Source organism: Salmo trutta, chromosome 16 (genome assembly GCF_901001165.1).
Source record: "Salmo trutta chromosome 16, fSalTru1.1, whole genome shotgun sequence".
NCBI classification, from domain to species: domain Eukaryota; kingdom Metazoa; phylum Chordata; class Actinopteri; order Salmoniformes; family Salmonidae; genus Salmo; species Salmo trutta.
The window spans coordinates 44428293-44456077 of record NC_042972.1 but is presented as its reverse complement, the minus strand read 5'-3'; the positions used below and the strand labels follow the sequence as shown (position 1 = coordinate 44456077).

Below are 27785 nucleotides of genomic sequence, written 5' to 3'. Positions count from 1 at the left end.
CTACAGCAAAAAAACAATGGATGCTGAATGTTTACCCAGCAGACCCTTTGGTAATGATGATGAGTACCATATATTAGTATACCAGTGTCATCCTTAAATCAAGATAATGTTGATTGCCTTTTACAAAGCAACAACCATCAGTAAGGCTAAGGTCAGTCATCAGCTTGGAGCTTGGTGTTAGATACTGTATGCCTACGCCATACATCCCTGACCCTCCAACCTTTTCTAATAACATTACAATGCAACATTATATTATAAAACTCAATTTCAGCACCAGCCACGGGGCCCTGGGTGAGGTGGTGGTCCTGTGAGTAGTGTATGATCTCTACAGAGTCCTGCTCTTCGCTCCTCTGTTGGACAAGTTGGGCACAGAGTCGTTTCATTTCGGTTGCCTGCGTTTGTTTGTATAATGCCACACTCTGCATTCGCACAGACATAATTAAATCAAGTCTAATCCACTATTTATGCATTCTGCCTCTGAATTATTCACACTGCCGTTTTGTGCGATATTGCATTTTTGTAGAGACAGAGAGAAGTTGTGAGGTTGCCTTTATTGAAGTGAACCCCCCTCAAGATTACATATTTTATTAATTAATATGGCCCCATATGAGAGTACACAATGCAGTCATGTAAATGCTGGGTTTGCATTTTTTTTTAAACAACTAGGAATTCATATAATTCACACATAAATTGCACAATCAGTACAATTAGTAGCCTGCCTCCTTTTTTATAAAAACTTTAAGGAACATAACATTCTTTAGAATGTAGAAGAGTGTGAAATATGGTCAGACGTCTACAGCGGTTGGTCCCTAAAACACAGAGCGCTAAACGTTCGGCAGACGAACGCTAGGTCCACATCCGGTGCATGCGTGCCAGCCTTAAAGGGATACTTCAGGATTTTGACAATGAAGCCTTTTATCTACTTCCCCAGATTCAGATGAACCATTTTAATGTCTCTGCTTGCTGTTTGAAGGAAGTTGCTCACTAGCGTTAGCGCAATTGCTTGCTAGAAATACCTTAGACTTCTAGTCAATGCTAGTGAAACTACCTCTAACTTCCTTAATACTGGATGCAGAGACATAAAAATGGTTCCCATGAGTTTATCTGTCTCCGTGGAAGTATCCCTTTAAAGCTGCTGTAAGGCTTCTTAGCACCCCCAAATAACAAAATGACCATCACAAGAAACATATTAATTTATTTTCATCAAAGTCTGCATAAATGGAATGAGTACATGCACACTCATATACCCAACATCCTCTCAAGGGACCTCTATTAAACAAGTGTCAATTCCAGTGACATTTGCCAGCCGTAGACAATACAGTGCATTTTTGTGAAATACATTGGCTCCGTAGCCACGCTAGTCATTTCCTCCATGTGACTTGGACACGAGGTGAAGTGGAAACAGACAGAGAGGTTAATTAAGCAGAGTAAATCCTGACGTTGCAGTTCAAATGAAAATAAAACGACATCCACAGTCATCCATCACAGTCAGGGGCTCTATACGCCTATCATGCAATCCTTGTATATTGAAAGTGCAGTCAAAAGGTAAGGGAGATACAGGCGGCTCTTGGTCCTCATCCCCTACTGACCTATTAACTAATGATTTCTTCTGGCTGTTTGGGTGTAGAAGACAGCCTTGTGCACAGAGAGGATTGCTCTGTTGTGTTGAAATACAGCGCCTTTAGAAAGTATTTACACCCCTTGAGATTTTGTGTCACTGACCTACACATAACCCCAATATGTTTTAAGACATTTTTACTAATTAATTGAAAATGAAAAGCTGAAATGTCTTGATTCAATAAGTATTCAACCCTTTTGTTATGGCAAGCCTAAATCACTTCAGGAGTAAAAATGTGCTTAACAAGTCACATAATAAGTTGCATAGACTCACTATGTGTGCAATAATAGTGTTTAACATTAGTTTTTAATGACTACCTCATCTCTGTACACCACACATACAATTATTTGTAAGGTCCCTAGGTCGAGCAGTGAATTTCAAACACAGATTCAACAACGAAGACCAGGGAATTTTTCCAATGCCTCACAAAAAAGGTAGCCTATTCAAAATATAAATATTTCAAAAACATGCATCCTGTTGCAATAAGGAACTAAAGTAAAACTGCAAAAAATGTGGCAAAGAAATTAACTTTATGTCCTGAATAAAAAGCAGAATGTGTGGGGCTAATCCAACACAATACATCAATAAGTATCACTCTTCATATTTTCAAGCATGGTGGTGACGGCATCATGTTATGGGCATGCTTGTCATCGGCAAGATCTTGGGAGTTTTTTAGGATAAAAGAAAAGGAATAAAGCTAAACACAGGCAAAATCCTAGAGGAAAACCTGGTTGTCTTCTTTCCTACAGACACTGGGAGAAAAATGTACCTATAAGGAGGACAATAACCTAAAACACAAGGCCAAATATACACTGGAGTTGCTTACCAAGATTACATTGAATGTTCCTGAGTGGCCTAGTTATAGGTTGGACTTAATAAATCAGCTTGAAAATCTATGGCAAGACTTCGAAATGGCTGTCTTAGCAATGATCAACAACCAACTTGACAGAGCTTAAAGATTTTTTTTAATAATAATCTGCAAATATTGTACATTCCAGGTCTGCAAAGAGACTTACCCAGAAAGACTCACATCTGTAATTGCTGCCAAAGCTGATTCTAACATGTATTGACTCAGGGGGTTGAATACTTGTGTATTTTATTTGTGTAGATTGTTGATTTTTTTTTTTACAATTAAATAAAATGTTTAATCCCTCTTTGTAACACAACAAAATGAGGAAAAAGTAAAGGGGTGTGAATACTTTCTGACACTGTGTCTGCCAAGCATATCGGAACAGTGCACAATGATATAGCACATTATCTAGTCAGTGTTAGATTAAAGAATCAGATCATGGGTGAAATTGCTTTGTTCATAGTATATTTCTTTTCAATTTAAAGGGAATGTGTTTTGCTTATTTTTGTTTATCACTCACCACTGGATAATCAGACTTTTCGTGACAAAAGATCTCAATCCATTATTTGTGTGTTATTGCTAACTTGACATTCCTCATGTAATACAGTTAAGCTCCATTACTGTGCAATAAGGCAACTATTCAATGACTATGTAACAACATGTAAATACAACAGTAATGACAGTGTTACTACTCAGGAAGGGATCAAGAGAAGTGATCTAATTTGACAAACTGAAAAGTGTTGTTCCATAACACTTCATTCTATTGGAGCCACACTGATGTCATTAGAAAAATGTAAGCTTTAAGTTAATTCTCAGAGTGTAAGGGGAGAAATTGCGTGTCCAACTCGTTGTATTAGAACAGGCTCAGCAGAGAAACAATTTAGGAAAAACAATTGGAGAATCAAATTTGTTTGAGACAGCAGCAGTCTGTAGAGTCTATGGTATGGTGCTCGTAACTTATTTCCCCCTTTAAAAAGAGAACTGGGACCCATTTGGTGAGATTTGTTTAATAATTCAGCATGGCCTTAAACCAATTCACTTCAAGTGCCCAGATGGTATTTTTATTAGGCAAATGCTCTATAGTGAGTGGAATTATTTACTTGCATTCCAAAACTGGCAGAGTACCTCAGAGCCATGGAATTTACTGAGCAGAGAATCAGTCAGCCTCTGCTTTGGGGTAGTAATTCAGCAAAACAATATTTTTCATGAATAGCATTGTGTTTGTTCTGTGGGATGAGACTGGCAGCTCTGTAGGCCTGTGTTGGAGCCATTAAATCATAATGGGCACAGCAGAGGGCCTGACAGGGAGGTGGTGCACTGAGGTTCCATAACACTGAGAATGTCAGACCCGCGACACGCTGTTCCAGACCAGTGGGAGCTGGTGAGAGGAACTATAGGAAGACGAGCTCATTGTAAAGGCTGGAATATAATAAATGAAACTTCATCATACAGAGCATAGATATAGAAACCACTTGCTTGACTCCGTTCCATTTATTCCATTCCAGACATTACAATGAGCCCGTCCTCCTATAGCTACTCCCACCAGCCTCCACTGTTCAAGACGGTGGTGACGATCTAGGAAATTAGAGCCTACAAAAGTGATCCAAAGGTAGCCAACCCTTCAATTCAAGTGCTCCAAAGGCTACGGTAGATACCTCGTCAAATTGGGGTCTATCTGGAGATCTGAAGTAACATAAAACGAGAAGTTTGCATTCTCTATTCATACAAAGTCGTGTTTCCTGTCAACAGACCTGTTCTGTCCAGGAAGTGGAAGCAGGATAGAAGCTATGAAGTGAATTATTAAAAACATTGTTTAAAGAACAAGCCAGTGGATTTTAAGTCCTTCAACGGTTATTGAGCAGCCTTCCTGCTAGGCCTGGCTGGGAGTAATGAAAACACAAGTCACAATGCCCTGTGGTAACATGGGAATAAGATATGTGCCCCAAACCCCCTTCCACTGGTCAGCCATAAACATATGGTTTAACTTGTGTTTGTTGTAACATAAAGACCAGGTGCAATGTAGGCTACTACAGTACAACTTCAGTATTACTAGCTATGCAAACAGCAGATTATCATTACATACAGATTATCAGGACATTTTTGACAAATTTTGAGATGCTCATTGATGAAAACATAAATAAAGAAACAAAGTTAATGGCTGTGTCAGGGCCAGAAACTGAGCTGCAATGATTGACGCAGGTGCAGTGTCATATTCCTTTTGATGGGATTAAATTGTCATGACCTCTTAGATATGGAAATCCAGGAACCCTCATAGGCTTTATGAAATGTCAGCATTATTAAAATGTAGACCAAGCTAAGGCTCAATTTAGCAACACCTTCTATAGTCTCCAGTGTTACAGTATGTTATGAGTCTCAATAACACTATGAAGGATAGACGGCAGCATTGTCTACTTCTTACAGATCTAAATTCTTAGTCTAGTTGTTTATTTTGAGACAGATTGTACAGGTGTGCTACATTTAAGCAATAAGGCCGAGGGGGTGTGGTATATGGCCAATATACCAGGGCTAAGAAGGGCTGTTCTTACGCACGACGCAGCGTGGAGTGCCTGGACACAGCCCTTAGCCGTGGTATATTGGCCATATATCACAAACCCCCGAGGTGCCTTATTGCTATTAGAAACTGGTTACCAATGTAATTAGAGCAGTAAAAATAAATGTTTTGTCATACTGTCTGGTATATGATCTGATATTCCACGGCTGTCAGCCAATCAGCATTCAAGGCTCGAACCACCCAGTTTATAATTGGTATCAACATCTTACTCTACAGCAATCACAACACCATATCTGATAAGACAGACACACACAGACACAGACAGACAGACAGACAGACAGACAGACAGACAGACAGACAGACAGACAGACAGACAGACAGACAGACAGACAGACAGACAGACAGACAGACAGACAGACAGACAGACAGACAGACAGACAGACAGACAGACAGACAGACAGAATGAACCATTTGTGATTCAATAGTTCTTACAGAAATGGCATTAGCCTTGTAAATTGGCATGTATATGGAAATACAGTTTACAGATTACTGGGCAAGAGGGGAAATAACTGTGAGAATGTTGTTCATAGACTACAGCTCAGAATTCAACACCATAGTCACCTCCAAGATCATCACCAAGCTAGGGAACCTGGGACTAAACCCCTCCCTCTGCAACTGCATCCTGGACTTCCTGACAGGTCTGCCACAGGTGGTGAGGGTAGGCATCGACACCTCCGCCATGCTGGCCCTCAACACGGGGGACGCTCAGCGGTGTGTACTTAGTCCCCTCCTATACTACCTGTTCACCCACGACTGCATGGCCGCACATGACTCGAACACCATCATCAAGTTTTCTGACGACACGACGATGGTAGGCCTGATCAACAACGGCGATGAGTCAGCGTTCAGGGAGAAAGTCAGAGACTTAGCAGTATGGTGCTAGGACAACAACCTCTCCCTTAGTAAGAATAAGGAGCTGATCGTGGACTATAGAAGAAAGAGGGGAGAGCATGCCCCCGTCCCCCATCCACATCAATAAGGACTTAACATAACCCATACCATCGTGAAGAGGTCACGGCAGCACCTCTTCCCCCTTCAGGAGGCTGAAAAGATCCTCAAAAAGTTTTACAGCTGCACCATTGAGAGCATCTTGACTGTTTGCATCACCGCTTGGTATGTCAATTGCACCGCCCTTGACCACAAAACACTACAAAGGGTGGTGCAGACAGCCCAGTATATCACTGGGGCAGTAGTGTGGATTCATGGATGCCAAGGGAAGCCTGGCTTCCCAAAGAAAATGTATCAATAAAAAATACAAATATTATTTTTGTTATTTATCTTTCGTCTCTGTGTTTCAAAATCTTCCTTCAATTCTCAAGAGGCTGAATGTATCTCACCGGAGAAAGCATTGGAGCGAGCGAAACGGAGCTTCTCTGTCTCTGTATGTGTAGCCCATCTATCTGATGCTGTGTGGTCAAAATTAGTATGATATTGTTGCCGCCCGTAGCATTGAATGCAAGGGAAGCCAGTGGTCAATCAGCATTGAGCTAAACTGAGTGAGCTCAACTGTGAAAGGTCCTGGTGTACCAAAAAAAAGTGTCAAGGGAAGCCAGTTTGGATATGGCTTCACACCAATCACATCTCATCAAGCCCAACGTCATTGACAGAAAAAAACATGAATTGTTGCATCTCGTTGTGTTGTTTTCCTCCGGTAGCTAGCTAGCTAAAATTGTCCCTTTCCTAAATTAGCCATGGATGGAGATAGGGATTTGGACTTAATTCTCCATACTGGCCAATGATTATAACTGCGATTGTGATCCAACCATAAATTCATACATTGTGGCTCTGGCCTGAGAGGATAGAAGTTCAATATGTAGCTAGATGTAGTATGCTAATGTTAACTAGTTTGCAAATTATTTCCCACGGAAGGAAGTTAGGCTAGCGAGCAAGTATTTTAGCCAGGTAGCCTGGGACAACAAAAACTAAAAGTGTTTACTGTATGACAGAGTCATAGACCGTTTCGGCAACATGAAATAGAGGAGGATGGTATTTGCGTTTCTCTACAATTAGCATGAGTCAACATGTTTTTTTTATTTTTACTTACACGCATGCACGTGTGCACAGACAAACACACACACACACACATTGAGAAATCAGTACTATAGACCCCCACATGATATTTAGCTTATGTTGACGGGACTAAATCATTTTTGGAATCTTTTAGTTGTCACTGTATTAGACTAAGAATAGGCAAATTTATGATGTTGAAGTTGAAATGGTTCTGGAATAGTGGAGCCAGCTCCTGTTTTCTTTGCGACTTGCTGTAACTCTCCGGTGTTCTAAATCAATAGTTGTTTAGTAGTTAAAAAATGTGGGAAACATTAACTTGACTGACCATGCTGTAGGTCATGTAACTGTTTGTTACATGCAATGTGCTTTGTGGACTCCACCGGACAAGGCATATGAACTAACAGGTTATAAAGCAAACAGTGCAAATATCACGACACATAGGTTGTCATATGGCTTTTTTTTCTTGGCTTGGCTTCCCCGGTGATTTTACCCACGCACCACCACTGCACTAGGGCCAAGCTCCCTGCCATCCAGAAACTCTATATCAGGTGGTGTCAGAGGAAGGCTTGAAAAATTGCCCAAGACTCCAGCCACCCAAACCATAGACTGTTCACTCTGCTGCCATCCGGCAAACGGTATCAGAGCATTGGCTCACGGACCAACAGGCTCCAAGACAGCTTCTACCCCAAGCCATAAGACTGCTAATTAGCCAACACTGCTAAATAGCCAATTAATGGTACCCAAACTATCTGCACTGACTCTACGCACACTCACTAGACTTTATATACACACCATAATACAGTACACACTCACTAGACTTTATATACACACCATAATACAGTACACACTCACTAGACTTTATATACACACCATAATACAGTACACACTCACTAGACTTTATATACACACCATAATACAGTACACACTCACTAGACTTTATATACACACCATAATACAGTACACACTCACTAAACGTTATATACACACTATAATACAGTACACACTCACTAGACTTTATATACACACCATAATACAGTACACACTCACTCACTCACACACACTGCACTGTCATTCCCACACAAATCCCTCACACATTCAAACACTACATTGAACAAAAATATAAACGCAACATGCAACAATTTCAGAGACTTTACTGTGTTACAGTTCATATAAGGAAATCAGTCAAGTGAAATAAATTCATTAGGCCCTAATCTGTAGAATACTGATATACATTTGTTGGTCACAAAAAAAAGTAAGGGCCTGGATCAGAAAACCACTCCGTATCAAATTGCCATCGATAAAATGCAATTGTGTTTGTTGTCCGTAGCTTATGCCTGCCCATACCATATCCTCACCGCCATCATGGGGCACTCTGTTCACAACGTTGACATCAGTAAACCGCTCACCCACACGACGCTATACACTCTGTCTGCCATCTGCCCGGGTACAGTTGAAACCGTGATTCATCCGTGAAGAGCACACTTCTTCATCGTGCCAGTGGCCAACGAAGGTTGGCATTTGCCCACTGAAGTTGGTTTTGACTCCGAACTACAGTCAGGTCAAGACCCTGGTGAGACAATGTGCACGCAGATGAGCTTCCCTGAGACAGTTTGTGCAGAAATTATTCGGTTGTGCAAACCCATAGTTTCATCAGCTGTCCGGGTGGCTGGTCTGAGAAAATCCCACAGGTGAAGAAGCCAGATGTGGAGGTCCTGGGCTGGCGTGGTAACACGTGATCTGCGGTTGTGAGGCCGGTTGGACGTACTGCCAAATTCTCAAAAACGACATTGGAGGCGGCTTATGGTAGAGAAAGTAACATTAAATTCTCTGGCAACAGCTCTGGTGGACATTCCTGCAGACATCTGTGGCATTGTATTGTGTCACAAAACTGCATATTTTAGAGAGGCCTTTTATTGTTCCCAGCACAAGGTGCACCTGTGTAATGATCGTGCTGTTTAATCAGCTACTTGATATGCCACACCTGAATACTTTCCGAATGCACTGTACATACGCACATACAAAACACACACGAATATCGACACAACACAAACATACAGACACACAAGCACACTCATAATTTGCTGCTGGTACTCTGTTCTTTATTTTACTCTTATTATTACTATTATTATTATCTATCCTGATGGCTAGTCACTTTACCCTGCATTCATGTACATATCTACCTCAAATACCTCGTACCTATGCACACTGATCTGGTATTAGTTCTCCCTGTATAGAGCTCCACATTGATCTGGTACTGGTACTTCCTGTAAATAGCTCCACATTGATCTGGTACTGGTACTCCCTGTATATAGCTCCACATTGATCTGGTACTGGTACTCCCTGTATAGAGCTCCACATTGATCTGGTACTGGTACTTCCTGTATATAGCTCCACATTGATCTGGTACTGGTACTCCCTGTATATAGCTCCACATTGATCTGGTACTCCCTGTATATAGCTCCACATTGATCTGGTACTTGTACTCTCTGTATATATCTACACATTGATCTGGTATTAGTTCTCCCTGTATATAGCTCCACATTGATCTGGTACTGGTACTTCCTGTATATAGCTCCACATTGATCTGGTACTGGTACTTCCTGTATATAGCTCCACATTGATCTGGTACTGGTACTCCCTGTATATAGTTCCACATTGATCTGGTACTTGTACTTCCTGTATATAGCTCCACATTGATCTGGTACTGGTACTCCCTGTATATAGCTCCACATTGATCTGGTACTGGTACTCCCTGTATATAGCTCCACATAGATCTGGTACTGGTACTCCCTGTATATAGCTCCACATTGATCTGGTACTGGTACTCCCTGTATATAGCTCCACATTGATCTGGTACTGGTACTTCCTGTATATAGCTCCACATTGATCTGGTACTGGTACTCCCTGTATATAGCTCCACATTGATCTGGTACTGGTACTCCCTGTATATAGCTCCACATTGATCTGGTACTGGTACTCCCTGTATATAGCTCCACATTGATCTGGTACTGGTACTCCCTGTATATAGCTCCACATAGATCTGGTACTGGTACTTCCTGTATATAGCTCCATTCCTGTGTATTTTATTTTATTCCTTGTGTGAGTTACTATTACATTTCGTATTATTTTTAAACTCTGCATCTTTGGGAAAGGTTTGTAAGCAAGCGTTTCACTGTAAAGTCTACACCAGAGTCTACACCAAATGTATTTATACAGCCCTTCTTACATCAGCTGATGCCACAAAGTGCTGTACAACATACTGTTGTTTTGAGACTATGATAATACGATTATTATTATTTCAATGTTCAATTCCATAGCCAACTGCAGTGGTTTGGTCTAGGTGTAAAAAATAAACAATGTCATGACAAAATTGTTTATAAATGTGGGTCTCACTCTATTTCACCTTATATCAAGAGAAGAGCAGGTAACTGTGGTGTGAAATAGACTCCCACGTGGTAATGGACACATAAGAATAAGGGTTGATGGATTCACTCAAACCAGGAAGTTTCAAGCAAGAATATTACTCCATAAAGAAAATAATTAATGCATAGCCTTATGGGCTACTCTATTCTTTATTACACGGTAGGCCTATTTCTCGTTGAGTGTCTTCCTTGTACACATGTACAAGTTATAATACATCAGAGGAGAAAATGTAAAGTGTTCCCCAACTGTCAGCCTGTGGGCATGGTTTTATTTGCACCCCCCCCCAAATGTTTTCTGAGCAAAAAAATGTATTCCCATGCGTAGTAGAGAAACACGTGATCATATACAAATAATTTAACAAAATGTAAGCTAGGTTTGGAATGTTTATGTTTTAGTCAAATAGTATATATGTTTGGGCTTCTTGCGGTCAATTTGCAGTCCACAAATGATTTGTAATTATGTTCCACCACTCAAGAAAAAAATCGTCCCGCGGCTGAATCTAGTTGATACCTGTTTTACAGTCACATTAGACCACTGTGCATTCTGTTCGGGTAGGATGGGTTGTAGTGACGTTTCCAACCAATAAGCGAGCGGCTCCTCCGTACAGAGCAGCATCGGCATCGCTCTCCTCACCGGCAGTTTTGCTCTAGACAAGTCGGGACAATTTCTCACAGAGCTTCTTATTGCGCTCAGAACTGCATCCAAGAAGAGAGCTCCGGGAATTATACAATTTATTCGAAGAAGGCTAGTCGGGCCAATCTCTGTCCCTTGATTTTACAGCGCTCTGGCAAAAATGAATTTAGGCTCCGTTCTTATACTGACGTGCACCTTACTTGTGGACACATCTTGGGTAAGATATTTATTTATTTTCGAAATACGTTAGAAGTAGTCTACTGCACTGCTGTGCCCGTTTGGCATACACGAGCTTTGCAGCGCAGTGCATGTGGTGCTGAATTGTGGCGATGAGCGACTTTTCCTTGCAGTAGAATTTTGCGCAATAGGGAACATGATGCGTTTAAATTACGTATAATGTCATGATACTTTCAAACGATTCTTCAAAATGATTTTGTAGGCAGCAGTCATTTCGGGTTTGGTCACGAAAAGCTTCATCCGTATTGAATGACAGGTGCCTGAATAAACCAATCGGCTTTTCATTTTGAGCGCCTTTTTTCTTTACTAATTTAGGTTACTTTAGTCTACTGAATGAACTGCATGTGTTATATATCATTGCAGAGGATGCCGAAGCCTTTGGTTTCATAAATTATATAGGCTATACGAGGCTACGAACTTCATGCACGTTTACAATATGGACTGTCACATTTCCTTTGATTAGATCAGCGCTAGCCCATTGCTCGTTATAGCATATTATAGCCTATCTCTCGATATAATATCAAATTCACTATTCTTATAATTTGATTGCATTTACATTTTAAAACTTATCTGCAATGACGGCCAGTTTTTGATAGTTTTTTTATAGCCTACTCATGCCTGAAAGATATACATTTGTCTCCTGGATAGCACCTTTGCTGCAGCAAAGTAGAGTGAAGAAGGATAAGAGAGTAGAAAACTGCAGACTCAATACTGATAATTGTAACAATAAGTTAGACATTTTGTATAGGTTGTCTCTCTTTTTACTATACGCTTACTGCATTGAGACTATGCACATGACCTCAGTAGGTCTATGATCTAATATGCATATTTCTGTTGCCCATCATCAATCATCATCATCATATATACACATGGATTAGGCCTACTCTTCCCCTCTCTCCTCCTTCTCCCTTCCCCATAAATGCATTAAGGTTTAAGGTAGTTTACAATGGACAAATAAATAAAAAATTAAATAAAAAAGATGTCCAGTGAACCAGCTGGTGTATCTGGTATTGATGATTCACTTTCAAATGTTGGCATTTAAACAGCAAGCTATGGACTGAAGCGAATCAGCAACACCAGTTGGGCGGTATCCAGATTTCTATACCTACCTACTCTGCCATCCCGGGATATACTGTATTACCAGCAGTGCACACAAGGGTCACAAGGTTTTTTTTTAACCTCTATGGGCTAGGTGGGACGCTTGCCAGTGTAATCCTGTGGCGCGATATTCAAATACCTTAGAAATGCTATTACTTCAATTTCTCAAACATATGACTATTTTACACCATTTTAAAGACAAGACTCCTTTATCTAACCACACTGTCCGATTTCAAAAAGGCTTTACAACGAAAGCAAAACATTAGATTATGTCAGCAGAGTACCCAGCCAGAAATAATCAGACACCCATTTTTCAAGCTAGCATATAATGTCACATAAACCCAAACCACAGCTAAATGCAGCACTAACCTTTGATGATCTTCATCAGATGACACACCTAGGACATTATGTTATACAATACATGCATGTTTTGTTCAATCAAGTTCATATTTATATCAAAAACCAGCTTTTTACATTAGCATGTGACTAGCATGTGACTAGCATTCCCACCGAACACTTCCGGTGAATTTACTAAATTACTCACGATAAACGTTCACAAAAAACATAACAATTATTTTAAGAATTATAGATACAGAACTCCTATATGCACTCGCTATGTCCGATTTTAAAATAGCTTTTCGGTGAAAGCACATTTTGCAATATTCTAAGTAGATAGCCCGGCATCACAGGGCTAGCTATTTAGACACCCACCAAGTTTAGCCCTCACCAAAGTCAGATTTACTATAAGAAAAATGTTATTACCTTTGCTGTTCTTCGTCAGAATGCACTCCCAGGACTTCTACTTCAATAACAAATGTTGGTTTGGTCCCAAATAATCCATAGTTATATCCAAATGGCGGCGTTTTGTTCGTGCGTTCAAGACACTATCCGAAGGGTAAATAAGGGTGACGCGCCCGACGTGTTTCGTGACAAAACATTTCTAAATATTCCATTACCGTACTTCGAAGCATGTCAACCGTTGTTTAAAATAAATTTTTATGCCATTTTTCTCGTAAAAAAGCGATAATATTCCAACCGGGAGTGGTTGTTTTCGTTCAAAGAGAGAGAAAGTAAACATGGTGTCAGCTCGGGCACGCGCCCCCCAGACTCATTGTCCTCTGATCGACCACTATCAAAATGCGCTAATGTTTTTCAGCCAGGGCCTGCAAAGCCACCATTCAGCTTTCTGGCACCTTCTGAGAGCCTATGGGAGCGTTAGAAAATGTCACGTCATGCCAGAGATCCCCTGTTTTGGTTAGAGATGATCAAGAAGGCCATGAAATGGTCAGAGAGAGCGCTTCCTGTTTGGAATCTTCTCAGGTTTTGGCCTGCCAAATGAGTTCTGTTATACTCACAGACACCATTCAAACAGTTTTAGAAACTTTAGGGTGTTTTCTATCCAAATCAAACAATTATATGCATATTCTAGTTACTGGGCAGGAGTAGTAACCAGATTAAATCGGTACGTTTTTTATCCGGCCGTGCAAATACTGCCCCCTAGCCCCAACAGGTTTTAAACGTCTCTTACCAGAATGCTTACAAAATTCTAACAAGTACTAAGGGATCTCCATAGCGGATGCTAGGTAAATGCTAACAAGCACATTCAAACATTTATTTCTAAAACGGACAACCCAGCTCAAAATTGTGCAAGTATCTCAAAATGCAGTTTGCAGAACGCACAAAACAAATATTAAACATCAGGTATCTTAATCCAGGAGGGGATTGTCTCTGCTGCTTTTACCAAGAAGCTTGATCTAGCAAGCTAACGTTAGCAAGTTATCAAAACCAAGCTGGAGAGAATTTATTTGGCACATCTTAGATAGTTAACTTAATTGTTACAAAATATATAGCTGGCAAACATTAGTAGTGAATGTCAGTACTTGATCACCTCACATAAGTTGCGCTGCAGGGGTGGCTCATCTCATGAAGCCAGGGGAGAACGAATGAAGCCTCGGAAGTTCAAGGCTGCCCGCGGTACTGCAGGCATCCCAAATTATAGTGAATGGAAAAATGTCAATATTCGTGTAAATAAGAAAATGTTTCAAAGACAATCATGGTGACGATAGTTGTTCCAAATACACTAGATGTATGTCCTTGAACCGATTATTTTTTAAATCGCTCACAGAAGAAGTTATAAGGATAATTTGGTTGCTAATGGCAGCGTGCAGTACCCCGGTCGGCCTTCAATTTGAGATACTCAATGAGAGGCGTCATCGCTGGCCTAGATGATGAACGCGATCTGCTTTATCTATTACCTAATGCACAAGTTGACTGCAGGTATTTATTTAAGAAGTACACATATTCAAATGTATATTAAAAAATGGTATTGACATTATTGGAAAATCTTGAAATACCCAGGGATACGGAATACCGCCCAACCCTACCAGTCTCTAATCTGTCCGAAGGTTCAATATCAGTCTCAACACGTGCCAGATCAGCCTGCGACCCTCTGGCCACAAGTACATTTTCCAATGATTATAGGCTGTCTTGTTTTCTCCCCAGGCGACCAAGGCAGACCAACCACCTAAACCCCCATGCAGACCAGGCTTTTCCGAGAGCTTCTACACAGTGTTTGTCTCTAGGGATCTACTGCGAGGCCAGAGCATTCTCAAAGGTAAGCACTGTGGTTGTGGTAGCGCTGGATCTCATTTATTGACTGTGTGTCCCCCTCTTCTCCGTAGCTACAGTAGATCCCAACCACAGAGTGATAGTGTGTGTGTGTGTGTGTGTGTCTGGGGGGAGATATATGCAGCATTCCATCATGACGTAAGAAGGTACACTCTGTGGTATAACATGCAGCTCTGGTGAAACGCGCAGAACAAGCATACATGTGTTGATGCAGCTAAAGTTGGTTGGAATGTACACTGTGGTTTGAGTCTGCATGATAACTAGGGCCGGGACTATACCAGCATGGGAATACTCGTTAGTATTGTGTCAAGGAAAATCATAAATCATAAAGCAGATGTATCTTCTTTAGGAAAACAGCCGTAATGTTGCAAACAGACATCATTATTTTGTCATCCAGAGTCACATCTATTTATTTTCCAAGATATAGCACACCATTTTTAACATACAGCCTGTTTTTAAAGGACCAAAGAGTTTTGTCTGCTTCGTGTTTTCATTTTTGTCATGGGAAAAAAATATCACGATACTGGTATCATCCTGGCCCTAAAGATAACTGTTTCTGATTTAATAAGAGGTTTTCAATATACAAATCTATTCATTCTTATCACATGAACAGAATTTCCAAGCAAACATAAGAGTGTTCACATTGAAAACAATGAATTTATCCTTTCCTAAATGATCAGTTAAGCATCAGACTTACCAAAGCAGGCTCATTTAAATCACCCATCTATCTCCTGCTGTGTGTGTTTACTGCTGGAAACTCACCGCTTTTATTGTATTCCCTGTACATTTTTCATTTTATTCTCTTTATTTTTCAGAGGAATTCAATTCTCCTTTCATGTGCTCTGTTTATTTTCAGCTCATCACATCTATTGTGAGGTTCCTCTCCAAAAATGATTTTCTTTCAGAATGGCTCATCTTTTTGTCTTGAAGTCACTTCTAAAATTGCAAAAACAAACCTCACTGGCAGATTCTTTTCTCATTCTTGCGAATTGACCATTCTAGTTGCTTGTATTGCGTATTCATCTTAGAATTGTCAATTTGATATTGATTAAATTAAAACATCCTGTTTAGGTGTAGTACATTTAAGAACTTTGGGAACTCAGCAGGGCTTAGGGATGAGGGCAGGGTTTTAACTTCTGAAAGTGACCTTACATGCTGACCACACCGCTTGTTGCGTGTGCGAGCGCTGCAAAATAAATGTACACATACTTGTTATTCAATCGTTGCACCACACTGCTCGCGCGCGTCAACAAGCGTCTTGGTAGCCAGGCACTAAAATAGAATTTGGTTCTATTTGTGAAGCTTGACGTGCTGCAAGTCCCGCCTCTTCCATTTCCTCATTGGTTTGTAGGAGCATATACCATCGTGGGTGATTGAAAGATGAACTGAAGTCCACACTCCAGTCCAGTTGGTGCTGGTAATGCACCTTAAAGTTGGTTGCCTTATCATTATTAGTATTATCATAAGGGGACATATACTTGGAATATGGAGGAGGAATGGAGGGATAAAGAGAGCCAGAGGAGGTCTAAGAGAGAGAGGGAGGAAGACGGTGAGCTTGAGTTGGTTAAAAATTGTGGAAAAAAGGGAGATGGTTTGTCAAAGAAGAATGGTAGAAAGTGTAAGCAGAGTGAGCTGAAGACAAGAGGTGGAATGGAAGTGGTCGAAGTATTGGAGGTGGTAGGTGTGGTGAAGTTCTCGGAGCCCGAGGCTTGGTCAGGATAAAAATGAGTCTGCTACAGTAGGAGTGAAGTTTTTGGAAAAAGTGGACCCTTGCCTTTTGGCTGATCCATTTGTGGTTTCGGGGTGGGTGAAAACAGAGTTGGGTACTGTGAAATCAGTGAGGGTAACCAGAAGTGGTCTTGTGATAATTGTGTTTCTGCTGGTCAGAGGGAGAAGGTTCTCTGTGTTAAACGAATGGGGGCAAGAAATGTGAATTGTTTTGCTGTCAAGAAAAGGGCGCCATTGAAAGGAGTGATTACTGGGGTAGCAGTAAATGTAAAAGTTGACCAACTGAAGGGGAAGATTCCCGGTGTTTGTAATGCTCGTCGTTTGGTGCAACGCAGACAGGGTGTCGAGAGTGGTGAAACAGAAGAGTCATTGTCTGAATTTTGAGTTTTGATGTTGAGATTTTGCCCGACAAAGTGATGTTAGGATATATAAGTTATCCTGCACAAACTTTTGTGCCGAATACATTACGTTGTTACAGGTGTCAAGCTTATGGGCATGTGGCAGCAATGTTTAGGAGGGAGGTTCCTAGGTGTGAGAAATGTGTAGAAGGGCATGAGACAAAGGAATGTGTAGCGTTGGGGAAAGTAGTGTTATGTGTTAATTGTAGGGGTACCCATGGGGCTTGGGATCAGAAATGTCCTGTGCGAGAGAGGCAGGTTGAGGTTTCCAGGGTTAGAGTAGTGCAGAAGTTGACATATGCTAAGGTAGTGAAGAAAGTAGAGGAAGATGGGTCAAGGGGGAGGGATCCTGAGAGGAGTGGTGTGAGTAGTAGATCTGTACCAGTACAGAGGGATAGGCCAACAAGTGATACATGTTTCAGTAAGTTCGATTTTTTGCATTTATAACAATGGTTATCAACTACTGCAGGGATGGAACCTAAGTCACAGAAAATTGAGGTTGTGGTGGCAGCTGGGTGTGTGAGACTTGACATCAGAAGAGTTGCAGGGTGTGTTAAGTGGTGATGTCCCATCCTTTCAGGTTGTTGGCCTGAGGAAGGACTAAATAGATTTAAATAGTGGAGCAGGGTGGTGTAATAAAAAATAAAAAAAATAGTGAGTGTAGTGTTAGATGGTAGGGTATTTGTTTATTTGTTTTTTCAAGTCTAGTAGGTGGTGGTAATGCAACATATATTGGATTCCAACTGCCGTTAAACCTCATCGAAAGAAGTACCCTTTTATCTGTGGATGAATTATCGGAGTAGAAGACCTTGTGCATTTCAGGTAAAATACCAACCCAATATTTAAATCCCAGGACAAATTAGCTAGCAACAGCAAGCTAGCTAGCTAAATTGCCATAAATGTTTAATGCTTTTGGACCTGTCCCCAAATGAATATAGTTGGTTCAGAGCGGTCTAGTCAGTGGTTTAACACTAGAGAAAGATGAGCCCGACACTCCCCAGACACTTATCTTTTCTGCAGGCAAAGTTTAGGTTATTTGCAGGGATGAAATGGAGCTCTTGTTTTAATGGTTGTTGGGACATGTCACCAGCTTTAAACGAAAGCTATTTAATTATTGCGGAGGTTATTTAGAAGGACACATTAAGTCGATAGGGAGCTACTTTGCCTGGAGGCTTAGGGTCGAAGGGACCTGGAAATTGGCTGAGGTGTCCTCAGTGACCCTCGCCAAAAACAATGTTGACAGAATCTTATGCATTTGGACAGGTTGTACGACATGGTGGGCCTGTGTGTGTGTATGTATGTATGTATGTGTGTTTCTGAGAGAGAAACACTGCTGCCTGCACCTTCAAGTTTCAGCAGAAATCATCCACCATTCCAGTGCTAGATCATTTGGATTTGGTCTTTATTGTACAGCATCCATTGCTTCGATACAATATTACCTCCGTACCCTCTCACTCAGTTTGCTCTGTGGAAATCAATCTTTGAGTCGTGCTGTCCTACTGGCCACTCTGAGGAATATTTTCTGGAGGAGCTTGCTAAGTCCTCTTGCTATGATTAATGTGCTGCATCTGGCCTGACTGAGGGTTTGTTTTCTCCACAACGCAATGCAACATGGAGAAAAGGAAGAAGACTTTAATCCTAGCAATACTGTGTGTGTAACCCAGAACCATCATCTGATGCTTTAATGGTGAGGCAGAGAAGAGGGAGGGGCTGAGGTGCTACAGTGTTAAGGTTGCTGGACAATTGAAGTTGTATAGCCACTGCATCCTGTGAGAGGAAGACACTCAGCAATAGGCCCAGCGTCACAGAATACTGTTTTAGCAACCAGCCAGGTGCAACCTGACAATGGGTTCTATGCTGTTAGCTGGACAGTGAACCTCAGCCATTTCCATGTTCTAATCCCACACCATTCATCCAGTCTTTAAGGTGGTGGGAAGGAAAAGCTGTTAGACAGTATTTGTCATATTGACTGTTTGGAGGGTGTGTGGGTAGATCTAAGACCATTGCCTAATGGCACAAATGCAAATTGTTTCTTGTTAGCCACCCACCTCAGTGCCTTTTCACATCTGTGGCCTTAATGCAGGGATTGGCAACAGAGGGCCAGTTTTTGTAAGGATTTTAGTTTGGCCAAAAAAAGTCCATAAAATCACTAGGAATTCAGCAAAAAAATATATATTTAGGAAATCTGTTCCCAAGTATTCCCACAAATATAAATAGAGAGATGTCACCGTGTCTAAATGTAATCAAGGTATGAAGTGATGTTATTTTCAAATACAATCCTTTTGGGCTTAGTTGTGGTCAATTTGTGAGTACAGCACTCTTCTAGCTGCCATGTCTCAGCTGGCCATTCTTCCATTTCCCTATATGTTAAACAGGCTTGTTTTGGTTTATGGTAACACAAAATACCTTTATTGTTTATCATCACATAAATCTATTGGTCGCCCTAAAGTTTAACAGAGTGCAATAACACATGCTATGGAGCTGATTGTCTCTGTAGGGGAGGAGTTGGAGAGATTATGGCAGTGCGCCTAAAGAGGCATAGCGCTCATTCCATGTAGATTCCTGCTGTGGCCAGAAAGGCCATGAAAAGGGATATTCTGGTGATTGTGCATCGCAGTGTAAACCATCACCTCGGCCTAAGAGCTGGAACAGACACCTAGGAACGTGGGCAGGAGCAGGGGCAGACCACAAAATAAATTGATTTGAACTGCAGTTTCTTCAGGATAGTGGCTTTTAAAGTCGCTGTCGGTACATATTCAAAAAGACTTCCGTGATGAGTTTCACCCCTCGCTCATCACCATCCACCACGGCAGGGGTGAGAAGGGCTCGGTGGGTTTTGTAGAGTGCATATTTGTGTTTTCTGTTATGTCTCTATGGCTTAATGTGTCAAGCAAAGGTACAATGTCAATTTAAAATGAATAGCAATGTTGTTTTGGGACGCTTTTGATTCTCTCTAAAGGAATGGAGTCAAGGCAGCTAATAAAAGTATACTGCATGGAGGTTCAGGAGGGACATAATACAATGGAAACGTGGTCTTCAAGGTGACAGCAACTCTAGTGTATCAGTTCTGTGGACAAGTGCATCTTTAATTGAAGCTTGTGCTTTGTGAGCCGTAACACATACTTCTATCCACTTTCAAACAGAATGTGCTTGTTTTGATGTCCAAACTTTCTTTCACATGTATATTCAAGGAATCTGAACCCTCTGCCTTACTATGAGAAACATGGGATTTGAGCTCTCCTTTTGTTGCTTACTTGAGTTACTTTTTCCATTCCCCTCATATTCTTTCAATATGTGATTATTTTCTCTTTGCGGTCCGGCTGTTGATAATCAGGTGGTTTGGCTTCTCCTCCTGCATTTATACTTTATTCGATGTCGCTATTTAATATCAGTATTATGCGCATTCATATGATTTTTATCTGACTGAGAGCTAGGCAAGATGTGTTTCATATAACTTAACCAGATGCCTTCAACTATCAGCACTTTACTGACTGTTAACCCACAACTTTAGAAGTCCCGTGTGTGGAATGACATGTAACCCCAATCAAATGACATTTGAAAATATCTGACAAATATAGTAATATCCCACTGGGCACGTCATCACATAGATTTTTTTGTTTGTTTAAATGACGTGGAAACCACGTTGATTCAACCATTTTTTGCTCAGTGGGATCTTGGATTAAACAGCCTGTCTGGTGTGTGTGCTCTGCTCTACAGAACCTCAGACACCTCGTCATGCTTCTCTCCAAGTCAGGCAGCTCTGCTTTCATAAGTATGTCCAAACCCAGGGAAAGGGATTACGATTTCAGGCGTTTTGATAAGCAGGATGCCATTTTCCCTCAGACTCACTCCCGGCTCTCTTGTCCTCGAGAGCCTTTCTTCTCTCCACACAGGACACAGAGTCTGTGGTGTGCTGATAGAATACAGGTAGTGTGGATGAGCCACATCATTTCTCTTTATCTCCTCTTCCCTTCACACACAACACAAGGTATGGCTCTGTATCCCTCAAACCACCTCCAACATGACATCTACTGCTAGCCCATTCAACCTAGCCACCCAAGGTACATATATGGTACAATACAATGTTTTCCATTTATTGTTGGTCGTCCCCTTTATAGTGGGTGGCGTACTGTAAAGAGCTGTTGGAAGGATAGCTAACTGTTAGCAGAAATAGTGGATGTTGTCATGAGAACTATATACCACCTTCTCCTGGTAACGTTACAGTGACTTGTGGGGTTCAGGATCTTTGTGCGGCCCTTTTGCACAGTAGATTTAATTGGATTTATTTCACCTTTATTTAACCAGGTAGGCCAGTTGAGAACAAGTTCTCATTTACAACTGTGACCTGGCCAAGATAAAGCAAAGCAGTGGGACAAAAACAACAACAACACAGAGTTACACATGGGATAGACAAACGTTCAGTCAATAACACAATAGAACAATCTATATACAGTGTGTGCAAATGTAGTAAGATTAGGGAGGTAAGGCAATAAATAGGCCATAGAGGCGAAATAATTACAATTTAGCATTAACACTGGAGTGATAGATGTGCAGATGATGATGTGCAAGTAGAGATACTGGGGTGCAAATGAGAATAAAAAATAACAATATGGGGATGATGTAGTTGTGTGTGCTATTTAAAGATGGGCTGTGTACAGGTACAGTGATTGGTAAGCTGCTCTGACAGCTGACGCTTAAAGTTAGTGAGGGAGATACAAGTCTCCAACTTCAGTGATTTTTGCAATTCGTTCCAGTCATTGGCAGCAGAGAACTTGAAGGAAAGGCGGCCAAAGTAGGTGTTGGCTTTGGGGAAGGCCAGTGAAATATACCTGCTGGAGTGCGTGCTACGGGTGGGTGCTGCTATGGTGACCAGTGAGCTGAGATAAGGTGGGGCTTTACCTAGCAGAGACTTGTAGATGACCTGGAGCCAGTGGGTTTGGCGACGGATATGTAGCGAGGGCCAGCCAACGAGAGCATACAGGTCGCAGTGGTGTGTAGTATATGGGGCTTTAGTGACAAAATGGATGGCACTGTGATAGACTACATCCAATTTGCTGAGTAGTGTTGGAGGCTATTTTGTAAATGACATCGCCGAAGTCAAGGATCGGTAGGATGGTCAGTTTTACGAGGGTATGTTTGGCAACATGAGTGAAGGAGGCTTTGTTGCGAAATAGGAAGCCGATTATAGATTGAATTTTGGATTGGAGATGCTTAATGTGAGTCTGGAAGGAGAGTTTACAGTCTAGATAACAAACCATGTGTCAATGGTTCAGTCCAATAGGTAGTATAGCAGCCTCTATTGTCTGTGTTTTAGAGTTAAGGGTATGTTAATAGAGGTAAGGATATGTTCCGACTCAACTGCCCTCCATTCATATAGCTAGCTCAGCCTTAGCTGAAGAGAGACAAAGAAACGTGTTGCATTGTTCAACCCTGGACTCCTGCTGCAATCCATTTCCAAGCCCTGTGCCTCAGTAGTCAGCCAGGGAAGGTTACGCAATAGACCTAAATGCATTGAAAAATTAAGAGATGAGCAAAAGGTGTCCCAAAGTCTGACCTTCAGAATGGGGTAATCATGATATTATCAGACCTGAGATTGGATATTCTAGAGCCAGCGGCAGCCAACCAGTCAAAGCACTAACAGAAAGGTAAAGGAGCGAGAGAGAAAGGGCATATAATATGTTTTTCTCAAAATAGTCCTGGCCAGGAGATTAATTTGCGGGGACAGAGTTGGTAGAAGTTCAGTGTTTTAGTGTGGGATGCCGCATAGAGTGAGAATCTCAGTAAAGAAAATGGCCACGGAAAGCAACCAATTTCAAGGATAGTTCCACCAGCTACATAATCCCCATGTAACCCCTGATCTCTTCCAAAGAGAGACATTTGTGTTCTATGAATGCAATTTGCATCGTTAATCAAGATCTTCTCTTAATCAATATGCTTTAGTGCTTTACATCTTCGTGCTCTCTAACGATTCGAGACCCTGATGAGGAAGCTTTCTTTTGTTGTGTTTCAGAAATAGGTGATTTTTCTCTGTAGGAAGCCTCAGTTTCACTTCGTAATTGTCTGTGTAACCCTGCATCAACCAGTTCATTACCAAGGTTTTCTCCCTCCCCTAAGCCCCAGGATATACATGCGTCTGAATACAAATCGGGCTCCTGTGTTCAAGTGAGGTTTAGCTGACTTTAGACTGTTCATTCACTTGTTATCTTATTTGTTTGGATCTTTCCTACAGATATGTTTTCATTTCATAACATTTGTTGGGTTATTAAACAGATTATGATTTTAATTATTAATAGTAGAGCTGGGCGATATGGACAAAATCCATATTGCGATAAGTTACCAGAATTGATCTGATAATGATAAATAGTACAACAAGTTAATAACATTAATCTGCACCACAGTTTTATTTATTTATTATCATGTAAACTACTACTACAAGTTTGATGGTTGTAGCTATCAGTTGTTCCATTAAGCACCCTAAGGTCGATATCCGCGCCCCTGCAGAAATCAAATTAGCACAACACAAAAATCCCCATAAAAATCTGTCAGTTTAGAGATGTCAGATTTTTTTGCATTGGGTGCATCTCAATCCACCGCATACATCTATGTCACTCTTCCGCATCAGCGGTGAAAGGTGACAGAGCTAGGGGGGGTGTTTGTCAGACCATGTGACATCCCGAAAATCGATCTTCTCACAAAATCGTCTGTAGCGTCCGAACAGTTTGGCCTACAAACTATGACCCCTCTATGGAAAGATGAGACTCTCACGAACACATGCATGTCGTTTGTTTTGCTCTAGGAAAAGACTCGTCTGAGGGTCACCCAGAACTAGTTGAAAACATGTATGGAAGCATATGTGGACACTGTTTAGTGCCAAAAATAAAGGGTTAAATACATGTAAAAAAATAAAGGTTTCCTGATCTTTCTTATATCAGATATAGAATAGACACTTCAGAACAAACTTCCTTTTAGAATTTTTGAGGGGGGACTGACTATCTGTTCTATGTAGTGAATCTGTTATTCAATGCGGTTGTAAGCAGTAAGGCCAATATTTATTTTTCATGAAATACATTTTTTGATGTTTAAAAAAAAAAAAATCTAAAAGCTAAATGATCAGTGTAATGACCTTCTTAAAACAATTCCATATAGCTTAGTAGAACCACCCCCCCTCCCATCCCGCGGCTTAGACAGGGATTAGACTCTTATTGGTTAACAATCGCCCATATTAGCAAATGTATTTCATTTCAAACGTAATGAATGATATCAGCGAAATTCCTGCGATAAGTGATCGGTTTGGTCGGTGTCAATACATTTTGGTTTATCGTCCCAGCTCCAATTAATAGGACCAAGACATGAAATAGTACTAGAGGTCTACCATGGTAACCCAGCATAATACAAGGTTAAATGTGTATCCTGAGAGCATTGTGCTTGAGATACCTCTTGGAAAACCATTTGGATTATGTCTTACCCTCACTTTCACCTTTTTATAATAGTGGTCTTTCAATGATACTTCTTTGCATGGCTTGAGTATCCTCTCAAGCTTTGAGATGAAATATGAAATCTGCATCCTTGTCTTCTTGTATACCTCCCACCTACCTGTGTCAGTGTGTTAACCCTGATCTCTCTCAGCTGCAGCCTCCATGGTTAGAAGCCCTCTGGTAGTGCTTTAATTACTGTGTGGACTGAGTGGAGTGGATTAGTTCTGGAGGTCTGTCAAAGCCTGGGGGACGAGGGATGTGATTCAGCCCAGAGTGGCTCCATTCACTCCCCTCCTCAAGAAAACAGGAGGAGGAGGAGGTCGAGGGAGGAAGAGAAAGTAGTGGGCTTTGTTGCTAAACCTGGGCTATGTGCAATTTTCTTTTCAGTAGATGCTTTTCAAATATCAGGTCCCACATCAATGTTGTTTCTAATACTGTTTTTGACTTACCAGGTTTAGCATCATGATACTCGAAACTGAAACAATACTCAATTCCAAACCGATACTCCACACCGAAACGATACCACTGCAAAAAAAACAACAACAATGTATTAGCTAAAGTCACAGGGTTTTAGTTTTTTTAACATTGAACAATATGTTGATAACTGGTAGAACAAATAAAATAACAAATTCTATATTCAATTTCTTGCTAAAATAAAACAACATAATAAATAACAGAATAATACCTTCAAGTGTTCCTTATGAAAAATTATACAACTGTTGGGTTTAATCCTGAATGCTGATTGGTTAAAACCGCATTCCAGCCGCTGTCTTTTCCACAAGTTACCACCGGCTAAATCTATGATGTTAAAGTGCCCCTTTACTCTGTTCCATCTGACTGCGCAATCCACAGTCTCGTCAGCCCAGCCAGGAAATGTATGAACTGGATCTCCACTATAAAAAGCATCTAGACATTATCTCACATTTCTTTTAGACTAACATTTAGTTTTCAACAGCAGAGATTTCTATAAACCTTACTGTCTGTCTCTGCGATATTTGCAACATTGTTTCAATATTCAAATTGGATCTTCAGCTGTCCCATAGTAATGAACGTGTCGGGAGTCACTATGAGACAGACAGGTAGGCAGCTTTTCTCAGCTAGTCGAAATAATGAATCAGCTAGTTTGAAGTCTTTCCAGCTTCAGTTTGGAGTGATTGTTAGCTGTATTGTTGGCTAGCTCTCGAACAAGAGTGTCCTGACGAGAGAGCACATTTTCTATGCCAGGTGAAATCATTGAAATGATGTATCCAAATACATGTCATTAGAAAACAGCTTAAACAAATGCAAACGACTGGGTCGCGTCCATAGATACAGAACAAAACACTGAACGACTGGGTCGCATCTCTGGCAACCGAACCAATAGAACGAACGACCAGCCTTCTTCGGTAGCAATCGTAGATTTGTGTCGGGGCTATGGTATGAATAAATTAATCAAAATACAATTTTTAATGAAAATATGTAAATCATTATTTTAATATGTTGCTAACCCGTTGTATAAAGTGCTAATGCCCTTAAAGGATATATTGGCAAGGTTTGCCGGCCCTCGACTTTGGCTCGGGCCTAACAACACCCGTGCCAATATATCCTCCAAACACTGGCTTCTTTGGCATTATCATTTAACCATAGTGATAATAAATTGTTTGAGACTCAGAGCAGACAAAATAATTTTAGAATTACATCTACAGTAAACGGTTTTAAAATGTAATTTGAGACATATCAGGGTTATGGCCATAATATTTGGTCAAATGACATTCATTAGACATATTATTCATTACAGCTAAATCATGTAATGTATTAAATTAATAGTTTAGTACCAAAACGACATAAAAAACACTTTGAAGCTCATTTGTGAAGTTTCTATATTGCAATAGTTTACACCATAGAAATACAATGTATTTTACACAGCATACTACGATTCCCAGAGTGCATTTCACTTCCCAGGGTACAATACTCCGCCCAGAGCTGCTGGCTGGCTACTGCTAGCAAGCCTAGACAAATGTGAAGTAGTCTACATATTGTCCTGTAATGAGTGCATTTTGCATTACTTTTGGGTTCTAATAATATTATAATGCTCACATAAATGTCATGCTGAATATATGTTCATGTCACTGTCACGCAAAAATAATTCACATTTATTTGCTAGTACAATAATGACAACGTTACAATGCAAATGTTATGGTTAAAATAGTTAATGTCGTTTTATGTCGTAAACCTCACATTTCTTTGTAACACCTTTTGCTTAGTTGTTTTGGTGGGCTGGCCCTCATCTTCTCTATAGTCAAAGGAGTCCCATAGTTTGCTTCTGCAGCCAGTTTTGGCAACAAGCTGCGGGTGTGGAGGTATGATGTTTTCGTTTGAAGAAGCCATGCTGTCAGCATTTTCTGTTTCCTCTCACTTGCGTCTCAAAGTGGTTTGCGCTGTGTCAGCTGCAATGCTAGTAAAGAAACGTTTTTTTCATGTTCTAGTATCAAAAAAGTACTGACGTTTTGGTATACCATGCAACACTAATGTGAAATGTGTTGATTTTCTGTGTTGAAAGGTGTCTGTGTCCTGATCTCTGTTTTTAAAATATCTGTCTGTACATAATGTTTTCATGTTTAAACGTTTACCTGCCCGGGGACTGAAGATGTTTATTAGCTGTCAGCTAATTCTGGTGCAACGCTCCACTTCTTATATTCTGAGACGTGTTTTCTTGTATATTGTCCCTGCCAAATAAACTTAAAGTGTTTCTCCTGTACTTTTGTACAGGAGAAAGCTAAAAGTGGTCCCTGAAAATTGCATACTATGTCACGTGCAGATTTGTGCACCACATCATTGCTCTCTCTCTCGCTCCACTCTGGGTGCATCATGTGCATCTTGCTAGCTGTCAGTCATTGGTTGAACTCGATTTGCTAGGGGGCTGGCCCACATGGGGGAAAATGTAGGGAAGATGGTGTAGCACAGCTTTCAGAAAACAGTTTCTTTCAAACTAGGGATTTCGTGGCTAATTGAGGTAAGACAGTAATTCTGCTCATAGACTATGCATGTATGAACTACACAGCTCAAAGCGGGAGGTTTAAAAAATACTTAGTAGTCGCCAAAGTTCCCGAGCGTGTCTATAATAAAATAAATGAGC

The 27785-nt window shown here is 40.8% G+C and overlaps 1 protein-coding gene across 2 annotated transcripts in view; it reads left to right on the top strand.

Moving 5' to 3' along the window:
* The first annotated feature begins 11045 nt into the window (after positions 1 to 11045).
* The window catches only part of LOC115150816 (cadherin-4), a 236020-nt gene continuing 219280 nt past the window's right edge, over positions 11046 to 27785 (top strand). For both annotated transcript variants that reach the window (XM_029694508.1, XM_029694507.1), the window contains exons 1-2: positions 11046 to 11323; positions 14944 to 15055. In XM_029694508.1, the coding sequence (XP_029550368.1) occupies positions 11267 to 11323; positions 14944 to 15055 (169 nt within the window). In that variant the 5' untranslated portion in view covers positions 11046 to 11266. The remainder of the gene's footprint in view (positions 11324 to 14943; positions 15056 to 27785) is intronic.